Genomic DNA, 27,385 nt, shown 5'->3' with positions numbered 1-27,385 from the left:
TTGTCATGCATTCAAATCAATTATACAGAATTAAAATACCAAATTAATTGTCAAACTGATACACAGGATCTACAGAGGATTAAAATTCAAAATGATCTTGACAGACTGGAGATATGGTCTAAAATAAATAGGATGAAATTCAATAAGGACAAATACAAAGTGCTGCACTTGGGAAGGAATAATCAGTTTCACAGATACAAAATGGGAAATGGCTGCCTAGGAAGGAGTACTCAGGAAAGAGGTCTGGGGGTCATAGTGCACCACAAACTAAATGTGAGTCAACAATGTAATACTGTTGCAAAATAGCGAACATCATTCTGGGATGTATTAGCAAGAGTGCTGTAAAGCAGGACACGAGAAGTAATTCTTGCACTCTACTCCGCACTGATAAGGCCTCAACTGGAGTACTGTGTCCAGTTCTGGGCACCACGCTTTGGGAAAGATGTGGACAAATTGGAGGCAGTCCACAGGAGAGCAACAACAACTAAAGGTCTAGGAAACATGACCTACCAGGAAAGATTGAAAAAATTGGGCTTGTTTAGTCTGGAGAACAGAAGACTGAGAGGCAACATGATAACAGTCTTCAAATATGTAAAAGGTCATTATAAAGAGGAGGGTGATAAACTGTTCTTCTTAACCACTGAAGAGAGGACAAGAAGTAATGGACTTAAATTACAGCAAGGGAGACTTAGGTTAGATTTCAGAAAAAATTTCACAGCTGTGAGGGTAATTAAGCTCCAGAACAAATTGCCTAGGGAGGTTATGGAATCTCCGGTCATTAAAGGCATTTTTAAGAACAGGTTAGACAAAAAACTGTCAGGGAATGTCTAGAGCAGTGGTTCTCAAACTTATTTGATCACCCCCCCTTCTTTGTGTCTGTAGTTGTTTATGCCCCCATCCCTTGCCACACAAGTACATAGACTGCCACCCAGCTCTGAAGGTAGAGCGGAGAGCAGCAGCTGCTGGCCAGGCACCCAGCTCTGAAGGCAACTCTGCGCCAGCAGCAGCGTACAAGTAAGTGTGGCAATGTAAAAAGTGATATTTGTCAATATCACTTTTCACAGCAGACTTAGTGCCCCATTGCCACCCTTATTTCTGCGCTGCTGCTGCTGCTGCCCTGGGGCTGACAGCTGGAGCCCCACCACCACCTCCAGGTGAGGGATTGGGAGAGGGGAGAGGAAAGAGAGCCTGAGCCCAGGCTGCCTCCCAGTGAGGGACTGGGGATGGGAGGGGGGTGAGAGGCAGAGCACGAGCCTGGGCTGCCTCCCAATGAAGGACGGAGTAGCGGGGAGGAGAGCCCAAGCCCAGATTGCCTCCTGGTGAGGGACAGAGGAGCAGGAGAGGGGAAGGAGAGCCCAAGCCTGGGTGGCAGGTTCTGGCTGTCCCCTTTATCCCTTCCCCCCTGCCTCCCGGATGTGCATGACCCTTCTGCCCGAGCCCCAGCCACCGGGGGTTGACAGCCAGAGCTCTTTAAAAAAAAAAAAAAAAAAAAAAAGGCACACAGCTCACACCTCCCTGGACACATTCCCATGCCTCCAAATGACATGCCCCATAGTTTGAGAACTGCTGGTCTAGATAATACTTAGTCCTGCTTCTGTGCAGGGGACTGGACTCGATGACCTATCAAAGTCCCTTCCAGTCCTACATTTCTATAATTCTATATACAAGGTGGTATATTTTTCCTTCATCACATACAACCCCAATTAACATTATTGCCCATGTTTGGAAAGTAAAACATAATGTTACAAATTCTTACAGTAATTTACATCTTGTTTCTTTATCTACCCTACTCAACAATAAATGAAGACACGATCTACTTGTTTGCACTAGACTTCTTTCCCCCCTAAAAGTTCCCTACATAGCTTCTACCACTGCATTTCTACTAGTATAGATACAGAGCAGTCAATATTTTTATCACTATCTCATCTAGACCTGCTCTATAGAAATTCCATAGGAAATTACTTGATAACATTGTACATTCGGGGGGAGGGATAGCTCAGTGGTTTGAGCATTGGCCTGCTAAACCCAGGGTTGTGAGTTCAATCCTTGAGGGGGCCACTTGGGGATCTGGGGCAAAATCAGTACTTGGTCCTGCTAGTGAAGGCAGGGGGCTGGACTCGATGACCTTTCAAGGTCCCTTCCAGTTCTAGGAGATGGGATATCTCCATTAATTTCTAATTTCTATCCCTTTTATTTTATAGTATAAATTAATAATAGAGAAGTATATTAAGACATACATTTACCATGGTGAAGAAGAAATGAAAATACTAAGTATCTGTTATATGGCTGAGTAAATACTGCCAAGGTTTTTGAAATTTCTAAACTTGGAGTGATTGAGCTTGCAATCTTAATATTGTGTCAATACTAGTATTTTGCATTTAGTTTTCAGGTTTTAAGGGAAAAAATTAAAAGAAAAAAAATCCTGAGAATATTAGCTTGAGCAACCTTAAAAATTGAATTGTAAAGTTCCTTGCCCCTATTAGACTCATAAGTTCCATTCTACACAAGAATGTGTTTTGTACAGCTCAGAACCTTCAAGTGAAGTTCTTAGGCACATAGCTGCTGGATCAAATTAAATGCACCTCTATTTTAAGTGAAAATTTCCACTGCTGGTCATAAAGTGATTTTGATGTATCAAGGTATCTCAAAACAAAAAAATGCTAGCCCACATTGAGACAATGTTTGCTAGAACACTGTCTAAAAATAGGTGATTAGTTCTTTTTAAAAAATGGGGGGAAATCCTCCTCAAATTTAAAAATATCATTTTTCTCAAAATCACCACTTTCAGAGAGAAACAAGCATGGAAAATTCTGCACCAATGATCAGAGGGGTAGCCGTGTTAGTCTGAATCTGTAAAAAGCAACAGAGGGTCCTGTGGCACCTTTAAGACTAACAGAAGTATTGGGAGCATAAGCTTTCGTGGGTAAGAACCTCACTTCTTCAGATGCACCGCACCATAACAACTCTAACTCAGGAACCAACCCATGCAACAAACCTCAATGCCAACTCTGCCCACATATCTACACCAGCAACACCATCACAGGACCTAACCAGATCAGCTACAACATCACCGGCTCATTCACCTGCACGTCCACCAATGTTATATATGCCATCATGTGCCAGCAATGCCCCTCTGCTATGTACATTGGCCAAACTGGACAGTCACTACGCAAGAGGATAAATGGACACAAATCAGATATCAGGAATGGCAATATACAAAAACCTGTAGGAGAACACTTCAACCTCCCTGGCCACACAATAGCAGATGTAAAGGTAGCCATCTTACAGCAAAAAAACTTCAGGACCAGACTCCAAAGAGAAACTGCTGAGCTCCAGTTCATTTGCAAATTTGACACCATCAGATCAGGATTAAACAAAGACTGTGAATGGCTATCCAACTACAGAAGCAGTTTCTCCTCCCTTGGTGTTCACACCTCAACTGCTAGCAGAGCACCTCACCCTTCCTGATTGAACTAACCTCGTTATCTCCATACTGATTTATACCTGCCTCTGGAAATTTCCATTACTTGCATCTGAAGAAGTGAGGTTCTTACCCACGAAAGCTTATGCTCCCAATACTTCTGTTAGTCTTAAAGGTGCCACAGGACCCTCTGTTGCTTTTTGCACCAATGATGTAGATTTTGGAAAGCTATGATTATATGAAAAGTGGGCTTAAAATGGAAAAGGTTTTACAACTTTAGCCATACTGAGAGTAATGAGCTATAAAACTCGGGGGGGCAGGGGAGGGAGGGAAGATGTGTTCTGCTCTCAATATATGCACACAGCTCAAATTTTAATGATTGTTACACATCATTATTAAATGGAGAATAGACCTTTAAGTATACTGGAAATAATCTAGATCTCTCTTTTGACACAAACTATGTACTGGAATAAATTAATCAAAATGGAATATTCCCTTTTGAAACACTAGTTAGCTTTATGACAAAAGCCCTGATCCTGAAAGATGCTCAACTACTGCAAATCCCAGTGACTTTGATGGGAGCTGTAGAGATTCAGGCTCTCTCCGGATCAGACCAGGGGTTAGCTTTATGTTAGCAAACTTAATTTCCTTTAAGTTTGTCACAGATAGCTAATAAAACTCATTGCTACCTTCCTTCTATTTCAAAAAATGTTTTTTGACTTACCTGAGTTTTTGTGGGGCCTATATCTAAGCCTTGGACAAATTTTGTCAAAAACGCACTCACTGCAGTCCACGGATAAATGCTGTTTGACTCATCACACACAACAACAACATCTATGAAGGAGGAACAGTCTAAAAGAGAAAAGATAATGACTGATAAAAGGACATTGAATGCATAAAATTTACTTATAACTCATGAGCCAAATCCAGATGTTCATACCTAGTCCATATCCAAGCAAACTTCCGTTGATGTCACAGGAGGTTTGCCTGAATGAGAATAGAATAAAATCCCAGCCTGATACTGAGTCTGCTTACACCTGTGTTACACAGATGTAAATGCATCAAAAATCAGTGAAGTTACTACTGATTTTCACCAGTAAGTGAGATTAGAATCAAGCCTTGAGTGTGAACCTCAGGATTAGGCTCTTTTTAAACTGAATTTTAAAAAATTCAAATGTAATCACTTTAGGATTCCATTACATGACATCTCTCTTCATTTCAATGGATTTATTTATTACTGAATCTATTTTACATGCATTGCCTTACTTTGAAGAGCAGGTGAAAAGCTTCTTAAGATCTGGAAACTTGGACTGATTTCAGAACAGACTCCCGTTGCATAGTACTGACTTCCACACTGCTGGGCCCACAAAGGACCACAAGTCTTTAAAAAATAAAATGAGGAAAATATAAAAACAACATGTATGCTGTCATTTCACTCTTTTACATACCTTCATGACAGTGTCATATTCAAATACAGCACAGGAGATCAGTGGAATAGCTCCCTCCCAGGTAGACACAATTTTGACTGAGACTAACCACGAGGTGGCACTGTTACCATGAATTGTTTCTTATGTACACACACATACATACACACACATATTATTTTATAGATACACACACACACACACACACACAAACACACACACACAGAGTAGCAGTTTGTCTTTGGTATTTGCTGTAGAATACTTGCATTATCTGTTAACTACACGTAGTGCATGGCCAAAATGTTTTCTGTTGGCTCATGAGGTGTTTTGTGTGTGTGTGTCTCTACACCATGAAAATAATGGATTTACTAATTTGAGAATTCTTTGTTCTTTTATTCCACAAAAAATATATTTCAAAACTGTGGTTAAGACATTTATAACTTCTTTGTTTCTCTGTACTAACTTCAGTCTTGATCGTATGAGGATTTTTGCAAAAATAAGTAGAGAAAGAAAAAGACACATGTGAAGACTATATTTTTTAGAGACCCAAGGTGGGTAAGGTAATATCTTTTATTGAACAGAAGCTGAACATAAGAACAGCCATACTGAGTCAGACCAAAGGTGCATCTAGCCCAGTATCCTATCTTCCGACAGTGGCCAATGCCAGGTGCCCCAAAGGGAATGAACAGAACAGGTAACCATCAGCTGGTCCAATAAAAGATATTACCTCACCAACTTTGTCTCTCTAATATTCTGGGACCAACATGGCTATAACAACACTGCATAAGGCTATATTTTTTGTCATTTAGGGTCTTTAAATTTTTTTCTGTTCCTTCCATGCATGGCAAGAATTTAAAAGTTGAAGTACCAAATTTAAAAAAATGGATTTGAAAAACAAAACTGAATATAAGTTATTAAATATATAAATGGGACTGTATGATGCACAAGAGTCTCTATCTTCTCTACCCCCCTGGTCTGAATTTGACCAAACTGGAAAGAGAAGATCCATAAAGCTTCTTTTACATGAGAGTTGTTCAGTGGCCTATGTGATACGAGCTGGTGTCTCAGTCAAATTCTTAGTGCACAGGCATCCACAACACAAGAACCAATTCAGCAATAGGGTCAAGAGTTGATTAACAAGAAAGACTGAACTTTCCTAGAGTTAGTCTTTTCTAGTCAGGCTTAAGGCACATTGGTGGAGGCACAAGGAAGCTTCCAATGTCACTGCTTATATTGTACCTATGCTATTGTTGATCAGAAGACAATACTTTCTAATACTGACAGTACAGCACCTTTCAGAGCCCCACCGAAATACTTCTACAGAAATGTGAAGCAAGGAAGAGAAGGAATGTTCTACACTTAGACGAAAGGTTCTCTCTACTTTGTTAGCTCCTGTCAACGGTTTCCTACTTGCTCCCTCTCTTACACAGTGAATGGATTCAATCATTATTGATAGGCTACTTAAGTTCTTTTATATTTTAACAAACTAAAAGTAAAAACCAGCATTATGTTAAGGCGCATGACAGCTGGATTAATTGCATGTGCTGTATGATTTACAAATCTATACCTACAATGCTTTGCTGGAATATTTGGGACCAGTAGATTGCAATGCAAGAAACACTGAAATATAAAATTGTTCATATTTTTAAAAGGGCAGCAAGAACAAAATGTGAACTATTTGTGTAGGAAAGTTCAGGCTGGCTGCTGCTATTCTAGTATTAATTTTGTTATAGCAGATGTTTCATAGGCAGGGGCAGGTTCAGAGTTTTTTACTAAGGCCAATGTAAACTAAAAAGAAAATAAGATATAGGTCTTGAAGCTCCAGTATGCTGGGATCTCCCTCAGTGCACCAGAACGGCAGAATGGGGGACAAAAGGGGCTTTTATGCCACCTTTCCACCCACACCCTATGATCTTGAAGTCAGCCAGAGAATGGCCAAAACTCCTCTTACTCCCAGAACACCTTAAGAACATAAGAACAGCCATACTGGGTCAGACCAATGCTCCATCTAACCCAGTAGCCTGACTTCAGACAGTGACCAATGCCAGGTGCCCCAGAGGGAATGAACAGAACAGGTAATCATCAAGTGATCCATCTCCTGTTGCTCATTCCCAGCTTCTGGCAAACAGAGGCTAGGGACACCATCCCTGCTCATCGCAGCTAATAGCCATTGATGGACCTGTCCTCCATGAATTTATCTAGTTCTTTTTTGAACCCCGTTATAGTCTTGGCCTTCACAACATCCTCTGGTATAGAGTTCCACAGGTTGACTGTGCGTTGTGTGAAAAAATACTTCCTTTTGTTTGTTTTAAACCTGCTGCCTATTAATTTAATTTGGTGACCCCTAGTTCTTTTGTTATGAGGAGTAAATAATACTTCCTCATTTACTTTCTCCACACGAGTTATGATTTTATAGACCACTGTCATATCCCCCCCCGTCGTCTCTTTTCCAAGATGAAAAGTCCCAGTCTTATTAATCTCTCCTTATACGGAAGCCGTTCCATACCTTCTACACTGGGGATGCCAGGAAGGTATGGCACTGAAACAAAGCAGTGCAAATAGGACATGTGTTGGCCAGGTCTGGCTCAAAATGTTTATTGAGGACTACAGATACAACACACACATTTTTGCAACCCCAGAAACATTTTATTAATGTACAAAACAATTATATTCTAATTAATCTTAAATTTATTTTTCCTTCCTGTTAAATAGTCTACTGTAATCATACCTGTGCTATCCAGTCAGTGTTAATGTATTCACATGGATCAGGAAAGCTTTTGAACAGAAAGTGGCTCACGCATATTTTATATCTATATATCTATATATATAAAATATGCGTGAGCCACTTTCTGTGTGTGTGTGTGTGTTTAGATACAATTTAAATTATTCTACATGAAATATGTACATTTTTAATTATTAAAGATCACAATGGCTAATAAATAATGTTGCCTCTTACTCTAGAAGGCAAAAGAATCATTCAGGTTTTGGTCACAATTTTCTCACCCTAAAGAATCAGAGAACAGAGCTTTCAGTGCCAATTCACTAAGATACTTAAGCAAATGCCTAACTTTTAAGCACAAGTAATCCCATTGATTTCAATGGAGTTGCTCGTATGTTTGACATTAGGCATGTTTTTAAGTACTTTGATGAATCAGAGCTTATATTGGCTAAAAGAGGCCAGCGATGATGATAAATTCTTGAACACTAATACAATAACATAAGGGGCAATAGAGAAAATATTAATTCTAAAATGATTCAAGTCAACTGGGACAGCCTGAATAATGATGAAGGTTACTTACCTGTAACACTGGTCTACAATTTTTGAGAAGTCGTCTGCTTCAGAGATAAAATGTGCTATTTATTATGTATTTTGATGTGCTGAATTCAAATATGAAAATTAAAACAACTGATTGGCTACTGTTTCTAAGATATTTAAGTTTTTACATTTTATGTCTATGTATATTGTGTAGATAGTAGAGTTTTAATCATAAATTGTAAACCTAGGTCTTTTCATGTGTTTATGGTTGCTTTACATGATAATATTTCACCTGTCCTGTTTATGTAACACTTTAAAAATCAGCAAAAGGGTTATATAAATAAAATTTATTATGAAACAAAAGGCAAAAAACTATTCTGTACATAGTTTAGTCCTATTCAGTGTCTACTCGGCACTTCTTGGCTTGTCTCTTGTATTCATTAAATGGAGCATCTCTTGTCACTGTCCAGCAATAGTTTGCAAGCATTGATGGGCTCCATTTGCCCTGATAGCGTTTCTCCATTGTTGCAATGTCCTGGTGAAATCGCTCGCCGTGCTCGTCGCTCACTGCTCCGCAGTTTGGTGGAAAAAAATCTAGATGAGAGTGCAAAAAATGTATCTTTAGTGACATGTTGCAACCAAGGCTTTTGTATGCCTTGAGGAGGTTTTCCACCGACAACCTGTAGTTGTCTGCCTTGTTGTTTCCGAGAAAATTTATTGCCACTAACTGGAAGGCTTTCCATGCCGTCTTTTCCTTGCCACGCAGTGCATGGTCAAATGCATCATCTCGAAGAAGTTCACGAATCTGAGGACCAACAAAGACACCTTCCTTTATCTTAGCTTCACTTAACCTTGGAAATTTTCCACGGAGGTACTTGAAAGCTGCTTGTGTTTTGTCAATGGCCTTGACAAAGTTCTTCATCAGACCCAGCTTGATGTGTAAGGGTGGTAACAAAATCTTCCTTGATTCAACAAGTGGTGGATGCTGAACACTTTTCCTCCCAGGCTCCAATGACTGTCGGAGTGGCCAATCTTTCTTGATGTAGTGGGAATCTCTTGCACGACTATCCCATTCGCAGAGAAAACAGCAGTACTTTGTGTATCCAGTGTGCAGACCAAGCAAGAGAGCAACAACCTTCAAATCGCCACAAAGCTGCCACTGATGTTGGTCATAGTTTATGCACCTCAAAAGTTGTTTCATGTTGTCATAGGTTTCCTTCATATGGACTGCATGACCAACTGGAATTGATGGCAAAACATTGCCATTATACAGTAAAACAGCTTTAAGACTCGTCTTCGATGAATCAATGAACAGTCTGCACTCATCTGGATCGTGAACGATGTTGAGGGCTGCCATCACACCATCGATGTTGTTGCAGGCTACAAGATCACCTTCCATGAAGAAGAATGGGACAAGATCCTTTTGACGGTCACGGAACATGGAAACCCTAACATCACCTGCCAGGAGATTCCACTGCTGTAGTCTGGAGCCCAACAGCTCTGCCTTACTCTTGGGTAGTTCCAAATCCCTGACAAGGTCATTCAGTTCACCTTGTGTTATGAGGTGTGGATCAGAGGAGGAGGATGGGAGAAAATGTGGGTCCTGTGACATTGATGGTTCAGGACCAGAAGTTTCATCCTCTTCCTCTTCCTCGTCTGACTCAAGTGAGAATGATTCTGGTGCATCAGGAACCGGCAGTCCTTCTCCGTGGGGTACTGGGCGTATAGCTGATGGAATGTTTGGATAATGCACAGTCCACTTTTTCGTCTTTGACACACCTTTCCCAACTGGAGGCACCATGCAGAAGTAACAATTGCTGGTATGATCTGTTGGCTCTCTCCAAATCATTGGCACTGCAAAAAGCATAGATTTCCTTTTCCTGTTCAACCACTGGCGAAGATTTGTTGCACAAATGTTGCAGCATATGTGTGGGGCCCACCTCTTGTCCTGATCTCCAATTTTGCAGCCAAAATAAAGGTGATAGGCTTTCTTAACCATAGTGGTTATACTGCGCTTTTGTGATGCAAAAGTCACTTCACCACAAACATAGCAGAAGTTATCTGCACTGTTCACACAAGTACGAGGCATCTCTGCTCACTTTGGCTAAACAGAAATGTGTCCCTTTGCAAAATCAAACACTGACAAATAAGAGAGCACGACACTGTATGATTTCTAGAGCTGATATAGGGCAATTTGTTCAGCAGAGTGATGTAAGCTTCGTTATGATTGCATCATCCATGACTTCTAGGAATAACACGATGCAATACATATCATGTATGACGCAATAACAGCTTCAGATTGCATCATTCATTGTTTTGCCTAAAAAGCAAATACTGTCCAAACCCAGTCATAGATTTATTCATAGATCCAGTCAAAGATGTATTTTAGTCATTTCTGGTTTAAATTGAGATCCCTTCCCTTTATAACTCACTTATCCTCCGCCATTCCCAAGTCAAGGGTCGTATATACTGACCCAATAGCATATCTTGAAAACTAGAGCCAATCAACAATGTTAAGCATCATTTTCATTCTCAGTGACCCAGAATTAGTAAAGTTTGACTACATTTATTTCAGAAGCATTTTGGCTGTAGAGCAGTGTCAGAGTTCTTCAACATGGCTCTGCATGTTCCCACCTATGGGTACTGCAACGCCTTGTGGTGCCTTACAGTAAAACATCTTCTAGCAGTGTCAGCTAGAGTGCTCTTGCCCCCCCTGCCGTTCCCCATAGCATCAGGAGGCACTCCTTTATAGAGTCACCTCTCAGTGCATCATGAGGGTGCAGTACCCATACGTGGGAATATGCCTAGCCACTTGAAGAAGACCTCATTCTTACTTTAAACTGGGAAGAAAGTATTGTGAAGTGTCTGCTTTATATTTAGTTTCACCACGTTAGGTACTGTACTGGTGTATGATATATAAATCTTAAACTGGAGTATGTATGCATCACAACAGTGAATCAATATAATCTATAAACGTGTTGATCGTTCACCATTTTGTAAGCTCTACCATTGCTGTGGTAGATCTTTGAACATAACTGTTCACAGTATATAAACAGATTGTACATAATGTAAGCTATAAGGAATTGTTTTTGCAGCATCTGCAGAATACAAAGCTGGCATATGATAGCTGCATTTGGAGATAATGGAAAATGAAAGCTTTTAAAGGTATCTGAGGGTCTAAGTTCATACTTCATTTATCAACAACCAGAGAGATATTTCAGAGGGTCAGAAAAGTGGAGTGGGATATACTTTTATATATGAATTTTCCATTCCAATGCAGTTTTAGCTGTCTGCAGAGTTCATTTATCTACACTATTTTAAGTGAACATTTAATTCAGATTTCTCTCTCTCTCAAGTGTTATTTTTTAAAGAATCCTTACATATTGGAAATTAAAAGTAAAAAGACAGTGAAGCAATCTGAAACTGCTAACTCAAAACTTGCCTGAATATTTAACTGAAAATTTGTATTCTGAGCTAGAGAAAAATTCCCAAGCTGCTGAGTGCTTTAGGACAACAACATTTTTTAAAGGTGGCCCTGGGATGTTATGGGCTAATCCACACAAAGAAAGAGGCAGCCAAAATTAAAAGAAAAACACTTAATTCTCCAGTAAGATTTGGAGCTTTAGCTCTATTACTTAATCTCAGTTAGTTACTAGGTTAGCCTTGACTCCTCTCTTGGGCTCTCTTGTGGCTGTTAGGAAGTAGCCCATGCTGAAGGTGGAGCAGAGCTGCACCACATCAGGGGGAATTGTAGAAGGCACTCTCACTCAAGTTCCCCAGCATGCAGTATGTGTGCTACTACATCCCTTTATGGGGTACAGCTGGTCTTCCTCCACAAGCTGGGTTGGTGAAGGCGAAGCCATGAGGACACACAAAGGGAGCAGACTTTGTATTCACAAAAGCAGATGCTCTACCTTGGAAAAAATGGATTTTTGTAAAAGGCACTGCTTGGCAAATTAATAAAGAAACCCTTTTGGATTAATGCAACAACCACCACCAAGACTGACCTATTGCAAAAGAAACCTAGTTTGCTGTTACTATAATCTACTCATATTTAACATGACTGCTGTCAAAAGAGTATAATGAAGAAAAAACTCAATGACTATAGCCTGGGCCATCTTCTCTTTCCTGTGCAACTTTAATTCTGCTCCCTAGGCATGTGCCTTATGATACAGTGTTTAATTACATGATCATATACTACTTTTTTTTTTTTTTTAAACACAGGAACCCTGGATGGATGCACAAAGGAGAAATTCCTAACTTTTGAGTGCTTTACTTTGCAACCTAAATAACATTATTTTAATGTATGTTTTAAATGTAATATAAAATACATATTATTCCATGTTGTATAATGAAATATTTTCAGCTCAGATTTAGTTTACAAAAGTGGAACATTCCAGCTGCTACATTTTCCATCAATGGTCAACAGTAGAAATCATTTTTTTACTACTTACTGAGTACAGCTTTGACACTTACCAAAAATCCTCCAGTTTTTGAGTTTCTTATTAGTGTCAAGCCAAGGTTCATCTGTTCCTTTATCTCAGTAACATTTGGGATGCGTGTTAAAGCTAAAAATAAAGAGATTAAAGGATAGCAAAGAAACTCTAAATTCCTATTATATGTTCCTCGGTTACACAACTCAAAGTTTAAGCTTAAGGAACCAGAGTTTGGAAGAGGAATTTTTCAAATCCCATAAAAGCTTCTGGGACAAAACAAAAGAAAGATAATTGGTGTGAGAAATTTGCTAGACAACATTAACTGGCCTTGTCACATATCCAGATTAGCATTTATAATTAGAGTGCCTGCTCTCAAGAGCTACAGGAAATAGGCAAAGCAGCCAAACTCCTCAAGTGGCAGTTTAACTATATCCAGTAAAAATGTTTTTAGTAGGTTGAGTGACTACTCTTATTGTTTGCACTACCTGAGATAGCAGATCTCTCTCAACTGGATCAAGCCCAAATCTTAGATATTTCAGACAGAAAATATAGGATGATGGGAAGATTTGTATGAGAAGAGAAATGCTTTATTCCATAGCACCCTAAAATAGAAATTAAACAAGGATCTGAACATATGGTATTCTTAAACATCTCATCATTGCCTTATGTTGCCCTGTCTATTTGCTACATCTAATTGTTGGCTTCCATTTTACACTTAGATTGTAAACTGTTCTGGGTAGGAACAGTCTTTTTATGTGTTTGTTAAGTGCTAGCAAAATGGACCCCGATCAGAACCCCCTAAGCACTGCTGCAATATAAATAATATATACTACCACTTCTACAACTGCTACTAATTCTACAGTTAATATAGAGCGGATGTAAAAGTGTTAGAGAGAAACAGCAGGAAGTAGCATCAGAGTTATATACTGAGCTGGCTCTAGAAGCTAAAGCTGCCCTGGCAGCATGTGTAATAAATGAAGTGGAGAACAGAGTGGTCCTCGAAAAAGCTCTTCTTTTTACTAGGCCTAACAAAAAAACAATACAACATTACATGGGAAGAAGCAATAACAACCATATGCCTACACATGCAGCTAATTTTAGTACTAAAAGAAAAATAAAAAGCTATGTTGGAAGGAGAAGAAAAAGTTATGCCCTCCCTATCTTCTTATTAATACCACTGTCCGTATTTTTCAGATTCTTTTCAAGTCTTACCCTCATACCAAAGAATGCTCAGTAATAAAGAAACTATTTAGAATAATAGTGTCCTTTTTCACTTAATCAGGGTCAGTAGGTCTGTGCTGACTGCCTAATTCGAGTTTATCAAATAATCTGGCCTGGTACGGAAGTGAGGCAAAATGGACAATTGCATTAAGTCAGCATTAGTTACAACTTACTTTGTAAATTCAGTTTTTTACATGTGATTTCAAGTGAGTCAACAGGACATGTGTAGATATCTCCCATTCTGTTAGCTGGATACCCACTCCATGGCGAGCCAACAAGCAGCCTAAAAAAAAAAAACCAAGGGGAAACTGATTAATTCTTTCCTTACACGCTGATGAAGAGCAGTATATTTATTTAAAGATAAACTGAAAATAAATTAGAAAGTCTGAGGCCCCCTAGATAAGTTAGAGAGGAGCTCACAAGATTTAGCACGTAAAAACCAAAAAACCCCACAACCCAACTATTCCCTTTCCAAGTGTCCCAAAATTGTGCTTTGCTCAGCTGTGACTTCCCAGGGTGCACCGCACAAAGACAATGCAAGTATCATATCAGAGAACCCTGGTGGAGAATGGGGTTAGTGTATGGGAATGAGAGAGTCAAGTATTCAGAGGATGTTTTCATCTATTATGTGGTTATTAGTATTACGTTATCATGGAACTAGAAGGGACCTAAGAGGTCATCTAGTCCAGTCCCCTGCACTCGTGGCAGGACTAAATATTGTCTAGACCATTCCTGACAGGTGTTTGTCTAACCTGCTCTTAAAAATCTCCAATGATGGAGACTCCACAATCTCCCTAGGCAATTTATTCCAGTGCTTAACCACCCTGCTAGTTAGGAAGTTTTTCCTAAAGTCCAACCTAAACCTCCCTTGCTGCAATTTAAGCCCATTGCTTCTTGTCCTATCCACAGAGGTTAAGAAAAACAATTTTTCTTCCTCCTCCTTGTAACAACCTTTTACATACCTGAAAACTGTTATCATGTCCCCTCTCAGTCTTCTCTTTTCCAGACTAAACAAACCCAATTATTTCAATCTTCCCCCATAAGTCATGTTTTCTAGACTTTTAATCATTTTTGTTACTCTTCTCTGGACTCTCTCCAATTTGTCCACATCCTTCCTGAAATGTGGTGCCCAGAACTGGACACAATACTCCAGATGAGGCCAAATCAGTACAGAGAAGAGCGGAAGAATTACTTCTCATGTCTTGCTTACAACACTCCTGCTAATACATCCCAGAATGATGTTCGCTTTTTTTGCAATAGTGTTACACTGTTAACTCATATTTAGCTTGTGGTCCACTATGACCCCCAGATTCCTTTCCGCACTACCCCTTCCTAGGCAGTCATGTCCCATTTTGTGTGTGCGCAACTGATTGTTCCTACCTAAATGGAGTACTTTGCATTTGTCCTTACTGAATGTCATCCTATTTACTTCAGACCATTTCTCCAGTTTGTCCAGATCATTTTGAATTTTAATCCTATCCTCCAAAGTTCTTGCAACCCCTCCCAGCTTGGTATCATCCGCAAACTTTATAAGTGTACTCTGTAAGCCATTATCTAAATCATTGTTATATCACAAAATCAAAGAAACATAGCAAAGGTATCAATAATCACAAATATATAAACAGTAATTAATTTCTAACAAATATAGATAGACAAATAGTGAATTGGGAAATTATGATCTGCAGTTTCCTGACAGTAAAAACCCCCATAAAGAGCTGTCAGGTAAAAAGTTCACTGATTTCTTTTAAATTATCCTTTTAACTGATAGGAGACATTATACTTAACGCTTACACAGTGACAGTATGTTGCCCAAGTCTGAACTTGAACTCTGCTACTACACCTTGAAAACACTGAGTCAGAAAGGAAATACTGTAGGTGATGATAACAGACTATTGTGTTGTGTCTGTTTCGCCCTGGAAAAGAATTTTAAGATGCACAGCTTCTAGTTAAGTTGCCAAAAGTCTTCTAGTGATTCACTCTCCTCTAATTCTACACTCCTAGCAACTGCCACACACTCCCTTTCCAGCGTTCACACCACTCTGAGCACCTTCCATTTGGGGAATGCAGAACAGTTTTCAAACATTAGCCAATTAATCCCAGATACCTGGGGACATTGGCTATAAATACCGACATTTCAACTTTCACTTACCATGGAAAGGCAGCAGCGATGTAACAGTAGTTTAGGACAGGAAGTGAAGGAGAATTCCATATACCATAAAAAATGCAGGAGAAATGTGGATAAGTAGAACTATTTCCATGGGTATGAACAGTGATGTCTCAAACATTGGATTGTGAAACCGCTTAATTAATGATTAGAAAAGGAAAGACCTCCTGCTTATATAGTTTAATATCCATCTATGACCTCTGATTATAGAATATTAACCAGTGAGTAACTAGTGTTTATATGAAAGGGTAATAAAAAGCAAAGATATGACAAGGAAAGGGTCCCTGTTGAGAAAGTTTTACAGAGTTTAATAGAAAATGATAACCTTTCAGTAGGGTTGGAATTAGTAGAATTCTAAGGAGAACTGTATCCCCCACCTCCCATAGAATTCTATCGGATAGTTAAAACAAAGAAAAAACAAATTATAGCAATGATATTTTCTATTATGTATTTTCAAAGCAATTTCTATATAACTTTACTACATTTCCATAGGACCCACATGACCTAATTGCTATTCAATACTATAGGAATTCAATAAAATGGGTTTGATAAAAATATTACATTTCTTAACACACAAAGGATGTTTCAGGTTTATTCAGACAAAATATTTCCATACAAACCTTAGAATGTATTTAATTTCAACTAAACACAACAGTATGAAGAACAAACAACCCTATTTCATTTTAGCAACACAAGTCAGTCAGCAAAAATATAACAAAACTTTAGAATGTACCTAACCTTTTTCCTGTGTAGGAGTATTTTAAAAATAAATGCCTGCATCTCAATTATCTTGCTGAAAACAGTGATTATGCAACAAAAGAAACAGAGCGAATTTACCCACCCCAAAAAACATCTGAAATACTTTGTTCTGTAAGCAAACAGGATTTTATGTCCTTCCAGCAATTCCAAACCTATCATACGGTGTTATAAATATCTCTTTATAAAATGTGATAATGTCAGATTCTCTGTATAGTCCAGAGAAATGGATATTGGATTATTGACAAAGGCCTATCGAAACATGAAGAAAATCAGCTTTATAACTCCAGTACAAAACCAATAACCAGGCTGTCCAATAAAGCCTATAACTGGGATGTTCACTGACTTCCTGTGAGCAGGTTACTGTGCTTTTGTCTTTCTCTACTACCCACTAAGTACATGCAGAGATGGAAGGGTTTTGTGTGCGCATGCAGAAAATTATGCAATTATTCCATATTTTGTTTAAGGCAAACCAGAATAAAATAAAATGCAATTTAATTTAATTCAGATCCAATCCTGCTCCCATTTTAATCAATGACAAAATTCCTGTTAGAGGCAAGATTGGACCCCAAAACCAGTATCTTCACAAAAAGGGGACTGAGGTTACAATATAATTGTTTTGTACTTAAAGAAAACCTAAAAGACAAGGAAGTTCTAATATACAATTAAATTTCGCTCTTTCCCTCTTTTGTGTTTGACAGTCAGTTTCCACTCTTTGTGTGGGCCTCTCTACAGCAAAATAAGAGAAAAATATTTACAACAGAAAAATGTCATTGTAAAACCAAACCAAAACAAACCGAACATGGATAGCGAAACTTAGGGGCATGAGTAGTATCTGAAACTAAATTTATCTTTTAGAACTGACTAGGTTTCAAGTTGATGCTCTCATATAAATATTTTAAAACACCACTCTGCATATAATCTGTAAATATTTCACTCTCTATAAATATGTATATTATGCATAACTATTTGTATACTTTTTTCTAAGTTACTCAAAATACATTTAAGCATCCACAAGAGAAACTACTTATTAAAACAAGAAGGCTAGCGTTAGTAGATTTTGGAAATACCCCATATATTACTCTTATGATAAGTATGTGACAAATATAATGTCTGGACTGTGTTGGAGTCATCCTGTAATGATGGGTTATGTCTAAGTATATTTTAGTCACATAGAAACTAACTGTGAAAATATGAAACAAGCAAAAGAAAACAATTATGTAAAGATTTCACCACTCAGATAGCTGAACTGCAGTCATTTTAATGCCTACATTTGTAGATTAACAAAGTCAGTGTTTCCTTATCTGTGGGTTGCCAGCAGTTCCCTGGGGTGGGACGGTTTCTATCCTGTGCCCGTTCCCTGTCTCTGCTCTTCCATGAAAGCTAATTTGCACAATTATTTGCTCCTTAGGATACATCTACACAGCCAGTGGCAGCTCATGGCAGTGAGCCTCTGAGCCCAGGTTGACAGACTCAGGCTCATGGTACCGCTCTAAAATTAGAAGTATAGACAGTGCTTTTCAGTTGCTACTCAGGCTGGACCTTGGGCTTTGAAACCTAGGGAGGCCCTAGCTTCATCCCTAAGCTTCAAAGCCTGAGCTACAACATCTACACCTATTTTTAGTGCTGCAGCGTGAGCCTCATGAGCCCGAGTCTGCCGACCTGGCCTTGGAGGCTCACTGTTGTGGACTGTGTACATGTATGCTTGGGATAGGTCTACCCCTTGGGAGCTGCCACCCAATGTACCAAGACTACTTCTATTCCTGTTTTCCCTGCCAGCTCAGGACTCCAGCACCCTGTCTTGCTGAGCCAGACACTCCCATCTGCTCCAACACAGACCCAGGGTCTGAATTACTTGCCCCAAGGCTGCAGGTTTACCTGAAAACAGCTCACAAAAGTGTGCTCGTCTTTAGCACTCAGATGCCCAACTCCCAATGGGGTCTAAACCCAAATAAATCCGTTTTACCCTGTATAAAGCTTATGCCGGGCAAACTCAAATTGTTCGCCCTCTATAGCACTGATAGAGAGATATGCACAGTTGTTTGCTCCCCCAGGTATTAATACATACTCTGAGTTAATGAATAAAAAGTGATTTTATTAAATACAGAAAGTAGGATTTAAGTGGTTCCAAGTAGTAACAGACAGAACAAAGTAAGTCACCAAGCAAAATAAAATAAAATGCGCAAATTTATGTCTAATCAAACTGAATACAGATAATCTCACCCCCAGAGATGCTTCAGTAAGTTTTTTCTCAGACTGGACACCTTCCAGGCCTGGGCACAATTCTTTCCCCTGGTACAGCTCTTGTTCCAGCTCAGGTGATAGCTAGGGGATTCTTCATGATGGCTCCTCTCCTCCTCTGTTCTCTTCCACCCCTTTATATATCTTTTGCATAAGGCGGGAACCCTTTGTCCCTCTGGGTTTCCACCCCCCCACCCCACTGGAAAAGCACCAGGTTAAAGATGGATTCCAGTTCAGGTGACATGATCACATGTCACTGCAAGACTTCATTACCCACTTGCCAGCACACACATATACAGGAAGGCTCACAGGTAAAGACAGCCATCTGCAGACAATGGTCCTGGTTAATGGGAATCATCAAGATTCCAAACCACCATTAATGGCCCACACTTTGCATAATTACAATAGGCCCGCAGAGTTATATTTCATATTTCTAGTTTCAGATACAAGAGTGGTACATTTATACAAATATGATGATCACAACTCAGTAGATTATAAGCTTTGTAATGATACCTTACAAGAGACCTTTTGCATGAAGCAAATTCCAGTTACATTATATCACTTATTCTCATGTTTTTATAAAACCATATAGACTGCACAACGTCACAGACACCTGCAGCTGGCCAGTGCCAGCTGACTCAGGCTCGCAGGGCTCAGACTAAGAGACTGTTTTAATTGAGGTCCTTCCTCACAGGGTCCTAGACCCTGTGCTCCAGCCTAAGCGTCTACACTGCAGTCCCTTAGCCCAACCCCTGGGTGTTTAACTGCAGTGTAGATATACACTTAGGACCAGAAGCTCTGCATAAACCACTGCACTAAATTTCCACCTCCTCTGAAGAACTTTGGCCATACCTATACTAAGAAAATAAATCATGTTAGAAAGTAAAATAGCTTGTTAATTTATTATAAACTAACGATGTTAAACATGACTGAGCACCTAGTATAGACAGGGACAAGCTTTGTTTAAGAGAATGTCAGTTGGTCATTGCTAACTCTAGGGTTTCCGTAACAGGTTCACCATTTTCTATAATATCAACCATCAGAAAACTAAAAGCAATGAAGCCACAATGGCTGCTCAAGTATTTATCCCCAGGGTCCTTGGCAGGCAAGGCTAACTGGTGCAGCCACCTGCGGTGCCGTGGCTTCACTGCCATTGTTACTCAAGCTAGCTTTGATCTAGCTAGATCTATGCTAACTCGGGTATGTCTACATTTGCTTCTCGATGTGCATTCATCATCGTGTTCCTATTACACCTCTGGCATTTAAGGAAGTGACGAAGCTCCTCCACTCCTGTCTGTTTCTGGCAAGTCTTTCAATAGTTGCCCAGCTGTGCCCCAGGTTTTTCAGCTCGGCTTCCACAGCTCTTCACCATGTTGTTTTTGAGTGGCCTCGATTTCACTTGCCTTCAGGTGTCCATCTTATTGCTACTCTGGTGATGGAATCAGTTTCCAGCTGAAGCAAATGCCCAATCCATCTCCAACGCCTCCTAGCAATGATGGTGCTCAGATCCTCTTGGCTGCACTGTGTCAATAGATCTTGGTTTGAGATTGTTCTGGGCCAAAAGTCATGGAGGAGTTTTCTGAGGCAGGTTGTATGGAATGAAGACAATTTGGGCATGTCATACTTTCTCATTCTCCAGCAATCAGCACTATAAAGTAGTGTTGAAAGTACGCAGCTCTGATAAATTTTGAGTTTGGTTTTGGTGTATTTTGATGATTTTCCAGACTGTATTTAAGCTCCTGAAGGTGTTCCTGGCTTTATTGATTTTGTTCTGGATGTCCTGGCTTGTTCCACCATCCTGGATGATGGTGCTGCCCAAGTATGTGAATGTTTGTACACTGGTAAGAACAATCGTCTATCCGTACTGGTAATGGTGAGGCAATATTAAAGGTCATGATATATATCTTATTGCAGTTGATTTTCAGTCCAATTTGTTGGCTGAATGCGTTGAGTCGAGTTGTTTTTTCTTGAATATGGTGTTGGGTATGTGATAGAAGAGCAACATCATCTGCGAAGTCCAGGTCTTCAAGGGATGAGAAGAGTGTCCATTTAATGCCTCTTGGTATGTCTTTTGTTGTACGCCGCATTACCCAGTCGATGGCAATGTTGAAGAGGATTGCAGGCATGACTCACCCCTGACGTACTCCAGTTTTGACATCAAAACTGAGCTTACTGTGATCAACACTGCATGTAAAGTTGAAATAGAAGCTTTTGATGACGTTGATTATACAGAAAGGAATTCCATATGCCCGCAGAATGTGCATATGTGAATGCTGTCAAAAGCCTTCTCAAAGTCTATGAAATTTATGTAGAGTTGTCGTTGCCATTCTAAGCACTGTTCTATTATGTTTCGTAGAATGAAGATCTGGTACGTGGAGCCATGCCCTTTCAGAAAACCAGCTTGCTCTTTTCTGAGAACTCTATCAAGTTATCCTTGCCAGGAGCTTTCCCATTTTTTAAGGATTTGATGGCTTGAATGATCTCTTCCTTAGTTGGGGTGTCTGTGTTGATATCAAGATCTTCTTCTGCCACCTGGATGTTTGCTTCCTCTTTAGGTGGCTCCCTGTTCAGCAATTCTTTGAAATACTCTGTCCAGCACATTTCTTGTTCTTTTTCATTTGTTAGTAGGTGTCCTTGTTTGAGAGTGTTTGTTGGTGTCTGCCATTTACCACTTGTAAGCCGTGTCATTTTGTAGATGGTTCCTTGTACACCACGAGCAGCTGCATCTCTGCTTGTGTTGCCAGATTATTAATATAATGCTGTTTGTCCTCTCTCACAAGGCGTTTGACCTCCCGGTGTGCCTTGCTATACTGCTCGCGGTATTTGTCCTTTAGCTTCTGGGATTTTGTGTCTAAAACTTTGTTCTTCGGGGCTCGTCTGGTTTCTATGGCTTTCCATGTGTAATCCACTCCTTCCTTCTCTTTTGCTTGTAGCCTAGACGGGCTTCACTGTTCTGTTTATACATTTCTGTTATTTTATCCCACTTCTTGTTGATCTCCTCATCTGCATTCCCCTCCTCTTCATTAAGGTCTGCAAGTGCTTGAAACCTGTTCTTTAACTGCAGAATGAAGGCTTTCTGTGTTTTGGGGTACTTTAGCTTGTCAATGTCATAACATCTATGTCCCTTGTTTGGTGGACCAACAATTCTCAGTTTTAGCTTGAAGGAGGCTGTCACAGGTGGTGGTCGCTGCCAACATCTGCACCCCTTCTCACTTTCACATCTGTCAGTAAGCGTCGCCATTTACCATTGATCATGATATGGTCAATCTGGTTCTTATCTCTGCCATTTGGAGAACACAACATCAGCTTATGAATTTCATGATGTTGAAATAGGGTTCCACCAATGACTCAGTCATTCATATTACAGAAATGAGCAAGCTTCTCTCCATTTTCATTCATGGTGCCACACGCATGTCTTCCCATTGCTCTGTTGTTTGTGTGGTGAAGCATTGGAATGGGTTACCTAGGGAGGTGGTGGAATCTCCATCCTTAGAGGTTTTTAAGGCCCGGCTTGACAAAGCCCTGGCTGAGATGATTTAGTTGGTGTTGGTCCTGCTTTGAGCAGGGGATTGGACTAGATGACCTCCTGAGGTCTCTTCTAACCCTAATATTCTATGATTCTATGAAAAGCCACATGCCTATCTACCTATTTTCCTTTCCCCTCTTTGCATCTCTCCTGCCCAGTGAATGCTACCCTCCTTCTCCTGTCCCCCAAACTCTGTTCACCAGCTCAAAATGGTGGCCAGCAGCCTGTATCCTAGCCACTCTCCTGCCTTAGATTTGAATAATGAAAACATTCAATTGTGCAAAATACAACTGATTATTGAGACAGTGGCTACAGGAAAAAAAAAGTCTGGCCAGTATTCTCAGCTTACATGAGACAGACCTGGACTTTGCATGCCTGTAAAGGTACAAAGGCTCCCCGCTGAGGTATAAATTCCCAGTTACACCCATTCTTACAGGAAAAGAGCTTTGCCTTAGGAATAGCAAAGCTCTTAAAGGCTTTTCACAGGCCTACAGAGGAGAAAAATGCCTCAGACAATCAGTGCAGAACCCTATCTATTTTTCTCTGCACTTTCACCATGTCTGCAGGGGAGATAGAACAGACTCTAAGACTGAGAAATTGCTTGATTTTGGTCCAGACATTCTGTGGAATAGCTGCTTGGTCACTCCTCCTGGTATAATAGCTTGCAACTCCCTTCCACTCTTGCTGCACATCTGGGGGGACCACCTTAGTGAATAACTTCACAGTATATCTCATTGGTCTGCCCTTTTTGCCTTTTTGAATAAGGCCATTTTCTGCCTCAGGGTAATGTCATCCAGAGTGAGGACGGCCTACAGGGGATGCTGCCCAGTTTGCCTCAGAGGTCCCCCAGTAACCCCTCTGATACTGTATAAGCACCTCCAAGACAGAGCCAAACTGCAAACCCAAACCAAGAACATAATTCCCACTCTGCCTCCCAGGCACCACTGCAAACCCGAACAGCATGTACTGCACAGACAAAATCCCAATACAGTCCTCCTCATGCACACACCACTTACCATCTCTGAGATTCTCTCCCAATACTGGGAAGAATCTGAGGGCGGGAAAGTCAGAACTGCATTTAAAAATAATGCTATCACAGTCTCTCTGGAATACAGAACAATAACCACTTGCGGGGTTTTTTTTTCCTGCTCCCACAGCCAGTCACCTGCAGGCGCCAAACCCTCTAGGACAAGGCCTTTATCAATGGCTGAGTGACTGTCTAATCTGGGGGGGGAAAGGGGGCAGAAACTCGGGATGAAATGTTCCGAGACCTCATTGCAGACACCTCTTCCCCCCCCCCCCCAAATAACTGAAAACAGAGAGGTGGAGGTCGAAGAAGGGAAAAGAAGTGGAGTTCTCCAAAGGAATCGGTGGAGTGGACAAAGACGCTGTCACAGTGCCCAGAGACTACATTGCTGTGGGAAAAGACACTTAAGAAGGACAGGGAGATGCAGAAGTAACTCTTGGAGACAATACAGGGCCAGAAAGCTCTGCTGCAGTGCATGTTAGGGAAGCAGACAATGCTGGGCTCCAAACAGAGAACCAGCCATGTTCTGCAGACACTGGACAATACAGGACAACCAGCATTTGCTTCCCTCTGTACCCCCACAGCCATACTCCCAGAGGCCATTCCCTTCACAGACTGAACCTCTGGGCAATGAGAACAATTGCACATGCAAGCCCAACTGTTTTGAACCAGCTAGCGTCCCTGATAACTTCAAGCTGTGCCAAAAGCTGAAGGCCCAAAACCAAGAAAAGGTAGGTGTGAGGCACAGACTCACCTGTGACTTGAATCCCTCCTCCCCTTTTTGCAGTCCGCCCTCCACTGCCCTCCATTTGAGTTTTGGTTTCATTATTGTTTTAATTAAACGTTTTTTCTGGCTGCTATAACACAGATTGTTTAAGAATAAAAACCATTAAAAATCATTCATAAAGAGTCATCAATGGAGTTTACACAGAAAATCCATTAATTTTAAATAATTCATATGGTTTTACAAAAGTATCTAGACACAGACACAAGGTAAAACAAGCACTGCCACAATGTTCCAATTCCACCACACATAAACGAGACTGCAATGCTCACAATCCATCCCACTGCTCCCCTTTACGAGCTAATGGCTGCACGCACATTTTCAGGTCTGAGACTCAAAGTACGAGCAATAGGCATCCCTGGTAGTATTGCTCTGGCTGTTTCCATTGTCTATTGGATGACTTGCTGGATTCCTGAGCAAGTCTCTGCATCTCAGCCTCCCACCTAAGACTTTCCCACTCACTCTCATAAATATTGTGCAAAATACAACATGTAGCTTTAATTTTATGCACTTTCCCCCCTGCATTTTCCAACCTATTCTACAAACAGAGCCATCTTCCTTTCAAAAAGCCAAATGCACACGCCCCAGTCATTCTGCAACTATGGAAGTGATAGTTAAACAATTTCTTCCTTCTGTTCAAGTGGCCTGTGAATGACTTCATTAATCAGGGAAGCAAGGGATAAGCCAGGTCTCGCAGGATACCGAGAGCAATCTCCACACCATTAATACCTACAGTGACCCTGGGGACAAACTGTCCTTTACCCATTAAGGTAAATGTAAATGAGTTCAAAAAGACCCTAGCATCATGGACCCTTCCAGACCACTCTGTATTTATGCCCATAATCCTACCACAGTGGTCAAGCAGCCTTTGTAGCACCCTGGAGAACTACCCCTTTCTGTTTACAAATTTTTAGTCCTGGTGGAGGGGGAAGGGCAAATAATAAGTATAGAGGTCCCATTAACTGCCCCATTACAGTTTGGGGTCCCCATGCATGTAAAGCGGTCAATAATCTCCTGAGCATCACCAAGCTTTATAATCCAGTGCAACAATATTGTATGCATAGCATCACACTCCTGCATGACAACAGCCCCAGCAGTCGATCTCCCCACACTGAACAAGTTGGTGATGGACCAGTGGCATTCAGGGGTGGCTAGCGTCCAGATAGAAATGATGACCTGCTTCTTCATGGGTATGGGGCACCACATGTTGGTACCCTGCCCTGCAGCTTTTGGGCTAATTCAGCACATATCTCCAAAAAGGTTGCCTTCGGCATCCTGAAATTCTCTTGCCACTGCTGGTCATTCCAGGACTGCAGAATAATCCTTTCCAACCAGTCAATGCTGATTTCCTGAGTCCAGAAACAGTTCTGCATGATGCGAAGCTGCTCCAGGAACAGCTCCTGTAGTAGCACCATGTGCGCATTGTCATCCTCTTCTTCCTTGTCCTCATCCTGCTTCCTCTGCCACCACTGAAGCTCCTGCTGCTGCCACATCATCTGCTCAGGCAAAGCCCTCAGGTGAAGCCACCTTGCTTCGAAAGCTAAAATACAGCTCAAGCAGCTTCTGTGTGGTCACGATTGCCAGCAGAGTGGCACAGGACATTGCTGGGTCCACATTGGACAACAGCAATTTGAAAAAGGCACTAGCCAATCCAGAAGGGAAACATGGGATGGAGAGAGTGGAATCATGGGATTTTAAAAAATTTGAACCCTCCTGGTGTCCATTATGCATTCCAGAATGCCCACTGCTCAGCAGAGAAGCAAAGGACCATGGAAATACCCTCTGAGAATGCCACACAACAAACCACCAGTGTACACACAATGATGCGAACTAAGAGAGGCACAGCTGTCCCATGTGCACACTATTATTATGGCCTGCATATTGTGCATTAACTAATGCATGGCAAATCAATCTGGTTTAATTCCCTCACCCCTGAAGACGAGCCCTAAATATGCATGTAGGTTGTATGTTTTTTTAAATTCATTCTTCTGTAATGTTTTGTTCCAAATGCTAAATAAAAATACTTTATTTTAAGAAGGTTGTTGGTCACTATATCACTAATCACAAGTTCCCGAACGGAAGAAACACAGGTGCCTGAAAACCAATTGGAACTGCATGGTGAAAAACAGTTCATACACAGGGTACTGTATCCAGATCCTGGTCTAAGAGTGGAGGAATTGTGGGATTCTACCCTGAGATAGGCAACAGAACGAGACCCAAGACCTGAGGTGCGGGCAATTTTGAAGACCAGAAAAGGGACAGAGGACCACCTAGTCCCATAACCATGATACTTGGCATTTGAAACATCATGTTTTCCTCTTACAACAGATGAGCTGACCCAGCTGAAGGCGTTCATCATTAATTTTTTTCATCACTGTTGCTTACATTTGAATGTTATGATTAAATATTTTTTCTTATATCTTGCAAACTTCCAGAGGTAATCAATTTTTTTTCAATTGTGCATATATTTCCAATGAATGCTGGTTATGACACTACTGTAGTATTTGTTTGGAAAAAGATGATAGATAGATCGATGGATAAAAGGGAAGTCAGATTGGAGGCTTAATGCTAGCTTTGTATCTCTTTAAAACAAATAAAGCAAATGTTCTGTATGTGAAGCATAAAATAAAGATTCTGAATACCAGCACGAAGAATGCATGATATGTTTACTAAAAGATTTGGAAACATGTGTTTTTAAATAAACAATACCACACGTAGTTTATAGAAGATCTAATTAGACTCATCAATTTGCTCTGAACAGCATTTCATCATGCAGCTAATCTGCATTACACAATTATGTAGTGACTAAACTGAAACACTACTACAAATTTTATTAGTCTTCAAAACTGTCTCTCACTTTATATACACAGAGTAATGAGTCTGAATTTTATGAAGTCATGAAAAGTGCAGAGACAATGATAAACCACACAGACTCTGGGAGTGGCAGATCAAAGTACAACATGCATTATCTTTGGGAAACTACACCAGGCCACAACCAAGAACTAGCAAATGTGTAATATGTTCTAATATGCTGCAAAAGGCCCCATGTGTGTCCAAAATTAAGGGCTGAAGATCTTAGTAGTACTCAGATCACAATTTCCTGTTCACTTTGACTTGCTCCCCACCCGC

General features: G+C 40.5%; 1 protein-coding gene across 1 annotated transcript in view; it reads right to left on the bottom strand.

Moving 5' to 3' along the window:
* Positions 1 to 27,385, bottom strand: part of ITGA2 (integrin subunit alpha 2) — a 101,537-nt gene that overhangs the window by 39,356 nt on the left and 34,796 nt on the right. Inside the window, exons 3-6 of the mRNA XM_065406608.1 lie at positions 13,932 to 14,041; positions 12,578 to 12,669; positions 4,688 to 4,802; positions 4,146 to 4,273 (exon numbers count right to left, since the gene is read on the bottom strand). Coding sequence (XP_065262680.1) covers positions 4,146 to 4,273; positions 4,688 to 4,802; positions 12,578 to 12,669; positions 13,932 to 14,041 — 445 coding nt within the window. The remainder of the gene's footprint in view (positions 1 to 4,145; positions 4,274 to 4,687; positions 4,803 to 12,577; positions 12,670 to 13,931; positions 14,042 to 27,385) is intronic.

Source organism: Emys orbicularis, chromosome 6, assembly GCF_028017835.1.
Source record: "Emys orbicularis isolate rEmyOrb1 chromosome 6, rEmyOrb1.hap1, whole genome shotgun sequence".
Lineage (NCBI taxonomy): Eukaryota > Metazoa > Chordata > Testudines > Emydidae > Emys > Emys orbicularis.
The sequence above is the reverse complement of the archived record's forward strand: the minus strand, read 5'-3'. Positions and strand labels throughout refer to the sequence as shown.